This window comes from Oncorhynchus clarkii, chromosome 7 (genome assembly GCF_045791955.1).
Source record: "Oncorhynchus clarkii lewisi isolate Uvic-CL-2024 chromosome 7, UVic_Ocla_1.0, whole genome shotgun sequence".
NCBI classification, from domain to species: Eukaryota; Metazoa; Chordata; class Actinopteri; order Salmoniformes; family Salmonidae; genus Oncorhynchus; species Oncorhynchus clarkii.
Window position 1 is genome coordinate 62,108,342 of NC_092153.1, and position 12,023 is coordinate 62,120,364.

The 12,023-nt window shown below is 40.5% G+C and overlaps 1 protein-coding gene across 3 annotated transcripts in view; it reads left to right on the plus strand.

The window, feature by feature from the left end:
* LOC139413611 (nck-associated protein 5-like) overlaps positions 1-12,023 on the plus strand; it is a 98,749-nt gene that overhangs the window by 51,606 nt on the left and 35,120 nt on the right. For 2 of the 3 annotated variants that reach the window (XM_071161210.1, XM_071161208.1), the window contains one exon: positions 8,531-8,665. In XM_071161210.1, the coding sequence (XP_071017311.1) occupies positions 8,537-8,665 (129 nt within the window). In that variant the 5' untranslated portion in view covers positions 8,531-8,536. Of the gene's footprint in view, positions 1-6,792; positions 6,920-8,530; positions 8,666-12,023 lie in introns of those variants that run through there. The other variant, XM_071161209.1, reaches the window with a different exon arrangement.

A 12,023-nucleotide genomic window follows, 5' to 3' on the forward strand; every position in this document is an offset into this window, starting at 1 on the left:
AAAGGAACTTTATAACTTGTGAAAATGTTGGGGTTAAGTGAGTTAAAATCTTCCTAGACATCAGAGTGCAGAGGGACATGCCAGAATTTTTGCACATTAGCAAGTCCGTATTCATGATTTATTGGATTTTCTATGTTGTACACTCAAAAAAAAATGTGGGGTTCAACAAGGGTTCTTCTAAGTTCCTCAAAGTTCTTTGAAGAACCTTAGGGTTCTTGACACTGAAAATGGCATCTAAAAGGTTCTTCCAAGAACCCCATAGGAGGTGGGTTCATCGAGAAACCTCCTTAGTTGGTGGGGGTTCTTGCAGGAACCCAACTGAAACATTTTGATTTGAAAGGACAGCAGGTGCAGGCACTTAACTGAACAATCTCCTCAGTTTAAGGTAAGGTTTGTCCCTTGTATTACCTACATTTTATATTGTTTTATGATGATACCATCTATCTTTTTATATTTGTGACAATCTTTCTAAAACAGAAAATGGACACAATTCAATGGATATCAAGCAACAAAGAGGTAAGAATATGTTGAAGGCTAGCTGTATTGCGTGCAGATGACTGAACTGCTCACTTTTGTGTCTATCTGCAGGTATACGAGGAGGCATAAAAAGGTATGTAAGTAGGTATTGGAATGTAATGCAGATCACATTTATCATCCTCCTCCCTTACCTCTTCAATGAATATCCCATAGGCCTCTACATTATGGACACGGTATGTGTATGAAAACCATTATCAAAACAGTTTTTTAAATTCACATTCACCACAAAAAAGTTATTAATTCTGTTGTGTGCATCTTTTGTTAATCATCTATATAATGTCTTTTGGGGGGAAATTCCCAGACTCTACCTTTCCTATACCTGAATATAACAGGAAATATGTTCAATCACCATGCACTGCTAAATCATTCTGGCTATGGCTACGGAGAACATCAAGACATTAACATCAATACGCCTGAGGATATACCCATTGGACTTGGGGCTCTGCTGGGAGTTTACCTCATATTTAGATTTTTTTATTCTGCTTTTCCACTAAAATCATAAACACTGACAACTAAAATATTGTGTCATTGTTATACGTATTATTATTATTAATAATAGGGGTTCTCGGAAGAACTTATTAGGGTTACGCATGTCTTGTATTCAAGATCCTAAATGGCCTGGCTCCCCCTCCACTCAGTATTTTTGTCAAACAGAAAACCCAAACATATGGCAGCAGAGCCACAAGGTCTGCCATGAGAGGTGACTGTATAGTTCCCTAAAGTAAAAGCACCTTTAGTAAATCCGCTTTCTCTGTGAGAGCTTCCCATGTCTGGAATACACTGCCATCAGACACACAACTGCACCACATATCACACTTTCACAAAATGCATAAAGACATGGCTAAAGGTCAATCAGACTTGTGAACATAATCCCTAGCTGTGTTTTGCCGCTTTCCATGTTGTCTGTTGTCTGTAGCTTGTGAGGTGTGGAAACACTTTGTTGCTTTTATGAATTTTGTCTTGCTGCTTTTTGTTCTATGTTGCTCGGGCTGTACGCTACGTCTTACTTGTCCTATGTTGCTCTGCGTGTGCTCACTGCTCAATGATTGGTTATGTTGTAATTGTTTTTAATATCCTGCCCAGAGACTGCGGTTGAAAATTAGCCGGCTGGCTAAAACCGGCACTTTTACTGAAACATTGATTAATATGCACTGTCCCTGTAAAAATAAAATTAACTCAGCTAATGTAAATCCTATACAGGCCAGAAGAGGGCTGTCTACCCCACGTACTTCACTCTTTAGATCCTTCTGCCAGTACTGAATAGGTCATTTTGGATGGGCAGAGAAAGAGGTTAGATAAGGGTGGAATATGCTTTAATTTACCGCCCATCTGGATACAATAGAGCGATTGGTTTATGTCCTGAGGGTGCGGGCCTTCCCACTAAAGCACAAGACTGGGGAGGAGAAAAGAAGGAAAAGTCTAAGTGAGATCCTTGGTACTCTGACGTCACCCCATTGAAGTTGAAATTTAAAACGGTTAGGTTAGGGATGTGGTAGGTGTTATGGTTAGGGTTAAGGGTATGGATGTCCCAAGGATCTCGCTTAGCATCAACCAATAATATTTTTTTAACATCAAAGTATGGCCTAAATTTAGAGCTAGGAATAGACTCTAGGAAGTGTTAGGGAATCAAAAGGACAGTCTTCCTCTATTCCATTAAAATATATTATTTGTTTGTTTTTAGGTCTATTGTTTTTATAATTCCCATTAGACATTCATTACACATCCCTAACTGAAGCCCTGTTAATGTTCTTTCTATTGAATACCTTTATTGTTTTCCTTATCAATGGTTATGTTACATGAGACCTCACCTTTACATGGATAGTGATCGATGGCTTAGACTCTAAGCCTTAGAGATAAAGGACTCTGAAGCCTTTGTTGGAAACTGTCTTAGCCTCGTACGAACCATCCTGATCTCGAGAGCTTCAATTCTGTTTTGTTACAGATCTGTGTAGCGAAACAGAATGTAAGCTTGTGAGATCAGGATGGTTCGTACGAGGCTGAGTCTGGCAACTTTGTAAAACCACAGAGCTTCTGATGCCATGAGTCTCGGCACCTCTCGCTCAGCCATGGTTGACCTGGAGAGTAAAATAAACTGTAATATCTAGACGACCATCCCCTGCTTCATTCATGTGATCGCCATGCGTGTGCTCAGAGGTGTTAAAATAGATACGTAAAGCTTTTTATAATTCAGCCTCCGTGTTCTTCATTTAAATCTCAGGTTTTCATTGTCACTATCACTATTGAAAACAGTCACCGTTACCAAAAGCAGAGAGAGTGGAAAGGTGATGAAAATATAAAAGCCTCTTTAATTATCACCCTGGAAAGAGTGTAAAACCATGACAAATCCCCATGAGAAGTTTATTGTGTGGAGTGACATTATTACCAACCGTGTCCCCAACCTCTCTCTCTTAAGTGTTCCAGACCATGTCCCCAATACTAAGCTTCGGGTTGACTTTACCCCTGGGTATAGGTCCCCTCTCCCAATGCTAACCTTAAAGGGGCAATCAGCAGTTGTTAATCCATTTTTGGACGTATAATTTAATTATATGCATCCATTGATATATTTTTTTTTTGCATTTTCAAATGGTCCAATTATATTTTCCAACGGGGCTATACATTTGGGCGAGTTTTTTTTTTCTCGCCTGAGTAGCCTCGTTACACTGCCAAAAATCAAATTAAACCACCTAGTGTTCAGCGAAATAACAACACAATGTCAAATACAGTGGGGCAAAAAAGTATTTAGTCAGCCACCAATTAATCCCAGAACAACAACAAAGGACCTTGTGAAGGACCTTGTGAAGATGGAGGAAACTGGTACAAAAGTATCTATATCCACAGTAAAGAGTCCTACAGTGGGGCAAAAAAGTAATTAGTCAGCCACCAATTGTGCAAGTTCTCCCACTTAAAAATATGAGAGGCCTGTAATTTTCATCATAGGTACACTTCAACTATGACAGACAAAATTAGAAAAAAAAATCCAGAAAATCACATTGTAGGATTTTTTATGAATTTATTTGCAAATTATGGTGGAAAATAAGTATTTGGTCAATAACAAAAGTTTATCTCAATACTTTGTTATATACCCTTTGTTGGCAATGACAGAGGTCAAATGTTTTCTGTAAGTCTTCACAAGGTTTTCACACACTGTTGCTAGTATTTTGGCCCATTCCTCCATGCAGATCTCCTCTAGAGCAGTGATATTTTGGGGCTGTTGCTGGGCAACACGGACTTTCAACTCCCTCCAAAGATTTTCTATGGTGTTGAGATCTGGAGACTGGCTACGCCACTCCAGGACCTTGAAATGCTTCTTACGAAGCCACTCCTTCATTGCCCGGGTGGTGTGTTTGGGATTATTGTCATGCTGAAAGACCCAGCCACGTTTCATCTTCAATGCCCTTGCTTGATGGAAGGTTTTCACTCAAAATCTCACGATACATGGCCCCATTCATTCTTTCCTTTACACGGATCAGTCGTCCTGGTCCCTTTGCAGAAAAACAGCCCCAAAGCATGATGTTTCCACCCCCATGCTTCACAGTAGGTATGGTGTTCTTTGGATGCAACTCAGCATTCTTTGTCTTCCAAACACGACGAGTTGAGTTTTTACCAAAAAGTTATATTTTGGTTTCATCTGACCATATGACATTCTCCCAATCTTCTTCTGGATCATCCAAATGCTCTCTAGCAAACTTCAGACCGCCCTGGACATGTACTGGCTTAAGCAGGGGGACACGTCTGGCACTGCAGGATTTGAGTCCCTGGTGGCGTAGTTTGTTACTGATGGTAGGCTTTGTTACTTTGGTCCCAGCTCTCTGCAGGTCATTCACTAGGTCCCCCCGTGTGGTTCTGGGATTTTTGCTCACCGTTCTTGTGGTAATTTTGACCCCACGGGGTGAGATCTTGCGTGAAGCCCCAGAAATTACTCCCACAGTTGATTTCTTCAAACCAAGCTGCTTACCTATTGCAGATTCAGTCTTCCCAGCCTGGTGCAGGTCTACAATTTTGTTTCTGGTGTCCTTTGACAGCTCTTTGGTCTTGGCCATATTGGAGATTGGAGTGTGACTGTTTGAGGTTGTGGACAGGTGTCTTTTATACTGATAACAAGTTCAAACAGGTGCCATTATTACAGGTAACGAGTGGAGGACAGAGGAGCCTCTTAAAGAAGTTGTTACAGGTCTGTGAGAGCCAGAAATCTTGCTTGTATGTAGGTGACCAAATACTTATTTTCCACCATAATTTGCAAATAAATTCATTAAAAATCCTACAATGTGATTTTCTGGATATTGTTTTCTCATTTTGTCTGTCATAGTTGAAGTGTACCTATGATGAAAATCACAGGCCTCATCTTTTTAAGTGGGAGAACTTGCACAATTGGTGGCTGACTAAATACTTTTTTGCCCCACTGTACAGGTAGCCTAGACCAAATAATTAACATCCAGTCTCATTCTGTTAAAGGTCCCCAATGCACACACATCCCTGGGGGTCTTCTTTTCAGTTCACTGCAGATAGCGACTGGAACGAGCTGCATCACACTCAAACTGGATGTTTTTTTATCTCAAACTCTTCAAAGACTCAATCATGGACACTCTTACTGATAGTTGTGGCTGCTTTGTGTGATGTATTGTTGTCTATCTTCTTGCCCTTTGTGCTGTTGTCTGTGTGCCCATTGTGCTGTTGTCTGTGCCCAATAATGTTGGTAGCGGCACAAAACATGGTACAATATTGTGTTCCTACAATGTTGTTGTCATGTTGTGTTGCTACCATGATGTGTTGTCATGTGTTGCTGCCTTGCTATGTCATTGTCTTAGGTCAATCTTTATGTAGTGTTGTCTCTCTTTTCGTGATGTGTGTTTTGTCCTTTATTTATTTATTTATTTTTTATTTTTTTTAAATCAGGTGGTCTTTTGGCTTTTGTTAGGTCGTCATTGTAAATAAGAATTTGTTCTTAAAAAACATCTTAGGGCTAGGCGTCCCACTAGCGGGACAACTTCCGGTTAAACTGGAGGGCGCGCAATTCAAATAAATAATTTTAAGAATTATGGATATTAAACATGTAGGTACATACAATTGTCTTATCGGTTGAAAGCTTATATTCTTGTTAATCTAACTGCACTGTCCGATTTACAGTAGCCATTACAGCGAAAGCGTGCCATGAGATTGTTTGAGGACGGCGCCCCACATTAAAATATTTTTCCACCGGCAGAGGTTTCATAAATTCACAAATAGCGATTTAAATAGATAAAATCCTTCTTTATATCCTTAACTCGTTCAACATGCAGAGAAAGGAATCCAAAAATCTACCGCTATACTTTGTTAAAACAAGTCAAAATACGTTTCTATTGACTCCTCAGATACCCTAAAATGTAATCAAACTATAATATTTCATACGGAAAGAATTATGTTCAATAGGAAACCGATATTAGCAGGTGCGTCTTCCTCGGGCACCCAAACACGAATTTCCAATAGTGTGTCCCAGTACTAAAACTCATTATTCTTACTCGTTTTGGAAGAAACCAGCCTGAAACCTTGAACATAGAGTTCTGACACCCTGTGAAAGCCAATGGAATTGCATACTGGGAGATAGATTGAATTATTTCCCTATACCTTCCATTGTAAGAGCATGGGCTCTCAAAAAAAGAAAACAATTCTGGTTGGTTTTTCTTCCGATTTTCTTCTACCATATCTATTGTTCTATTGTGTTATAGTCTCCTACATTATTTTAACATTTCTACAAACGTCAAAATGTTTTCTTTCCAATGGTACCAATTATATGCATATCCTGGCTTCAGGGCCTGAGCAATAGGCAGTTAACTTTGGGCACGGTGGAAATTGAGAAAGATTGACTCTAGCCTGAAGTTTTTAATTTTAACTGACTTGCCTAGTTAAATAAAGGTTAAATAAATAAAATTAACCGTCACTCTCTCACGGGAATTCCACTAACGGCCCCGTACTTTGTGGGCTATACTCGGCCTTGCCTCATGATGGTAAGTTGGTGGTTGAAGATATCCCTCTAGTGGTGTGGGGGCTGGGCTTTGGCAAAGTGGGTGGGGTTATATCCTTCCTGTTTGGCCCTGTCCGGGGGGGTATCATCGGATGGGGCCACAGTGTCCCCTGACCCCTCCTGTCTCAGCCTCCAGTATTTATGCTGCAGTAGTTTGTGTCGGGTGGCTAGGGGTCAGTTTGTTATATCTGGAGTACTTCTCCTGTCTTATCCGGTGTCCTGAATTTAAGTATGCTCTCTCTAATTCTCTCTTTCTCTCTTTCTTTCTCTCTCTCGGAGGACCTGAGTCCTAGGACCATGCCTCAGGACTACCTGGCATGATGACTCCTTGCTGTCCCCAGTCCACCTGGCCGTGTTGCTGCTCCAGTTTCAACTGTTCTGCCTGTGATTTATTATTATTTGACCATGCTGGTCATTTATGAACATTTGAACATCTTGGCCATGTTCTATTATAATCTCCACCCGGCACAGCCAGAAGAGGACTGGCCACCCCTCATAGCCTGGTTCCTCTCTAGGTTTCTTCCTAGGTTTTGGCCTTTCTAGGGAGTTTTTCCTAGCCACCGTGCTTCTACACCTGCATTGCTTGCTGTTTGGGGTTTTAGGCTGGGTTTCTGTACAGCACTTTGAGATATCAGCTGATGTACGAAGGGCTATATAAATACATTTGATTTGATTTGGTAACGTGAGTGCAGGCAGTTGCTCTTGACGCAACTTGGGTACACTGCAGCATCTACCGAGAAGCTCTTGCTGCCTAGGGAATGCCTGACATCTTGAAAGACGTTTTGGACACTTTGTTAAAGCAAAGCCCCTGAACTGTTGTGTATTTTCTGCACTATACAATGATATGGGCAGCGACCATGTAACGCTTTTACAACATACAGAGTGTGCTGATTATCAAGAGGCAAAGCATTGACACGTTTTTTTAAATTGGGAGACGGCTTAAAGTTTATTTTACTGACCATAATTTTCACTTGTCTGACCGTTTCTCACACGACTGGCCTATCTGGGTGATGTTTTTTCTCGCCTGAATGATCTGAATCTAGGGTTACAGGGACTCTCCGTAACTATATTCAATGTGCAGGACAAAATTGAGGCTATGATTTAAGAAGTTGGCGCTCTTCTGTCTGCATTATAAGAACAACACAGGTCTTTACATCTTTGAATTATATTTTTGTGTGCAAATTAACTCATGCTTACGGACAATGTTAAATGTGATATAGTGAAGCACCTGAGTGAGTTGGGTGTGCAATTACACAGGTACTTTCCTGAAACGGATGACACAAACAACAACCCTTTCATGCCCTGCCTCCAGTCCACTTACTGATATCTGAACAAGAGATATCAACAAGCGGTTCTGTGAAATTTGAATTTAATCAGAAGCCACTGCCAGATTTCTGGATGGGGCTGCGCTCAGAGTATCCTGCCTTGGCAAATTGGCTGTTAAGACACTGTTGCCTTTCGCAACCACATACCTATGTGAGAGTGGATTCTCAGCCCTCACTAGCATGAAAACTAAATACAGGGACAGATTGTGTGTAGAAAATGATTTAAGACAGACTCTCTCCAATACAACCCATCAGAGTTATGTCCATCCTTTCAAGCACACCCTTCTCATTAACCTGTGGTGAGGTATTCACAATTTTCGATGAACAAATAAGGTTTTATATGGAAGATGGTTAAATAAAGAGCGAAAGTATTGATTAGTATATAATTATTTGTGCCCTGGTCCTATAAGAGCTCTTTGTCACTTCCCAGGAGCAGGGTTGTGACAAACTCACTCGTACTGATGTTTAATAAATGTATCGTATAGTGTGTGATTGTTTGTGGCAGGCCTACAATGATGGCAAATAACATTTGAGTGTGCTGACCCTGGTGCTAGAGGGGCTATGCAGCTGGAGGTTGAATATTTGGAGGGGTACGGGACTATAAAAAGTTTGGGAACCACTGCCCTACACCATTACTAACCGTATCCCTGACGTCCTTTCTGCACCGCAGGTGGTGATGGAGTCTGAGGAGCCAGAGCTGAGGGAGTGTGATGAAGCCTTTGAGTCAGATGAAGGCAATGTAGAGTCTTACCTGGAAGAGCCAGAGAGCAGCAGGGAGCTCCTGGAGAGGCTCAAGGAGCTGGAGGTGAGGCCCAGGGAGGGGGAATTCAGGGCTCGTCTAGGCTATATCTCATTTTGTCTGTCTTTGATTCCTCGCACCTTGTCTCCTCACCTCCTCCTCAACTGTATTGGAGGAGAAGGTTCAAGGTCCCTCCACTCTGACCTTCTTCAATGGGTTTTGAGAAGGAGACAAGATGAGGATGAATTAAGAGCTCAAGTCTTGACCCCTGGAGCTGTTGACCCTCTGGGTACATGCCTTTTCTCATTTGGGCAAAAGTCCGTCTTCCACCCTCTCTCCTCCATCCTATCTTCTTCGTGACCCAGAAACCGATAAGTGGTCGAGGAGAGTGTCAATTAGGCGAACGGAAGAATGTCTTCCCCTCCTCGATGGCCACTTTTCATCAAGTATAGTCATGTGCATCCTACCGGAGTCCTTCACCGAAGAGTTTTTAAATCTGTCATACCCCATTTGAATCAGCTTTTGTTTTGTCGGAGGAGAAGAGCATGCATACATTTAAAAACAAGATTCTACTTATTGTTTTATCTATAAAATGTCTTGCACAGCTAACTTCCTTTAGTTTTTATCACTTTACAAATTTATTTTTGGATCCACCCCTGTAAAAGTAATTTGCCTGAGTGAAAATTAATTCAATACATTCGGGATACAGTCTGGTGAACTTGGATTGGTCCAGAATAATAACGATGCTTAAAACAGTCACTCAATATTACATCACCCAGTACTTTTGAATGATCTGCAAGTGGAGGAGTCTCATTTTCGTCCATGTTCCTTCCTTGCCGCCTCTCCTCAATTACCTTTGATATTTTTTCAAACGGAGGCAAGAGAGGACGGCGGACGCAGGAGTTGAGCAAATCTAGTTGAGAAAACACCCTGGAGACAGAGCTGCATCAGATAAAGCAATCAATGAAAACGAATAACTGTTTGCAACATTTGATTGATGCAGTTGGTTGTTTTGACTGATAGCTGCACCTGTCAAAACGATTACCTGCTTCAGTCCGAACAACCAAACTCAATCAAATAATTAAAGTATTTGATTCATCCTAGGGATGGAGCAGTCATGATACTATTTACTATTAATATCATCACTAGTACTTTATTTTTAATATTAATAGCATTTGTATTTCAAAATGCATGCCAATTTGATAGATGTGAACCTGAATCAAGTTTCTCAGTGTAGGAGTGCTGATTTAGGATCAGTTTTGCCTTTTCGATCATAATGAATAAGATTACATGGACTAGGAGGACCTCCTAGATCAGCACTCCTACTCTGAGAGTCTTGATACACACAGACCATGATTTCAGGGCTATGCATCTGACTGTATCATAGTCCACCAGGTGTCTCCCTCCTCCTGTGAAAGAAGTGGTTTTGAGAGTCTATCAATGGCAAGTGAATGTCATTTATATGCTGAATAATGGTATTGGATTTGAATGGTTTTGTCAGTCAAGGATCCCTCCCTACATTTTACAAATGAAAAATGTTTGTTTCTTCTGGTGATTAGGGTATTTTGGAAGGGATGTTTTGCGAGTCAAGGGCCACATCGTATGACTTGCATCCACTCTCCTTTCAGCTTAGTACCGAGACAGATATCCAGTGCATAATTTGTAAATCGGGAGGTGCTGGAAGAAAAAGTGATCGCGAGAGGGGGGTAAACTGGGGAGTTCTGAGGTACCGGAGAGCATGGGAAAAAAATACAGCACCTCTTTATAATAAAGCATTGGATGCAAATCATCACATTTGCGTAGTGGCATAGAACAGTGGAGTACAGGCACTTACAGAAGTTTTAGGCCTTTTTATAAACACATTTCGTGCAATTCTACATCATTTTACATGACTGAAGACTTTAGCATAATATTTTTTTAATGCCACGTTCAAAACAACTGGGAAGTCGAAGCTGGGAAATCAGACTTCAGTGCATTCAACACAACTGGGAAATTATGAAAACTAGCTCTGACTGTAAAAATGAGTTTTTAATGGTCATCCAACTCGGAATTCCAAGTGGGGAACTTTGGCCTCTTTCTAGAGATCAGACTTTCTGATCTGAAGATCACTGACGTCATGATTCAACCTCGTTTTTTCAGAGTTCCCAGTTGTCTTGAAAGCGCCATAATACCGCACAAGTGATCGAAATGACAGGCTACTTTGACACTGACAAACTAAGAATCTGAGATCAATAAAAACAACCTTTGTCTTGAATCCATCAATAGCCTAGGCCTAGCTGTGTGGATATACCTATTGTAGGATACAATCTGAGGAGGAAATTATAGTCCTAAAAATGCTTTCCAGTTTCACTGACTCACACAATGATGTGCAGCTCATTCGCTGGTGATGGCTGATGCGCCTGACAAAAGCGTAATATTGCAGATAGATTTTGTATTCACATAGATTGTAGCTTCCATCAATGTAATTGCATCACTTCCAATCCCCCATATATTTTGGGGTAAATATACAGTACAAGTCAAGTTTGGACACACCTACTCATTCTCAGGTTTTTCTTTATTTTTGCAATTTTTTACATTGTAGATTAATAGTGAAGACATCAAAACTATGAAATAACACATATGGAATCATGTAGTAACTCAAAAAGTGGTTACCTCATGAAGCTGGTTGAGAGAATGCCAAGAGTGTATAAAGCTGTCATCAAGGCAAAGGGTGGCTACTTTGAAGAATCTGAAATATAAAATGTAAATATTAGATTTGTTTGAACAATTTTTTTGGTTACTACATGACTCCATATGTTATTTCATAGTTTTGATGTCTTCATTATTATTCTACAATGTAGAAAATAGTACAAATAAAGAAACTCTTGAATGAATAGGTATGGTATGTCCAAACTTTTGACTGGTATTGTGTATATATATATAAAAACATCTTGGGTATCTTAATTTCCACAATTAACAAATAAAATGCTTAATAATGTAGGCAGTTCATGTGAAGGATTGTTACATATAACCAGGATTTCCATTACAAAATGTACCTTTTTGGCAAGTAATTATTATTTTAGCAAACAATTATTGTGATTCATCCTATATTGTCCCTAACATAATTACCCCATAGCAACAGATGTGGGACACACACACACTCATACACACTTCGCACCCTTCCCCCACAAACAACCACAAGCTCAGATGTTCAACAGTTGTTCCATCCCTGAGTCCAACTCAAGAAAGGACGTGATGTGCAAATGCATATACAGTTGTAGCTGTTTGAGATGGCATGCAAGAATGGGCAGATTTGATTAACCAATGTCAAGTCCGAGCTGATGGAGCTCAGATACATCCCCTTCCCCTGAAACACACACACTGGTCCCCCATTGTGACCATTTTCCCAAGCATCTCTGTGCAGTCAGACCTTTTATTATTTGGT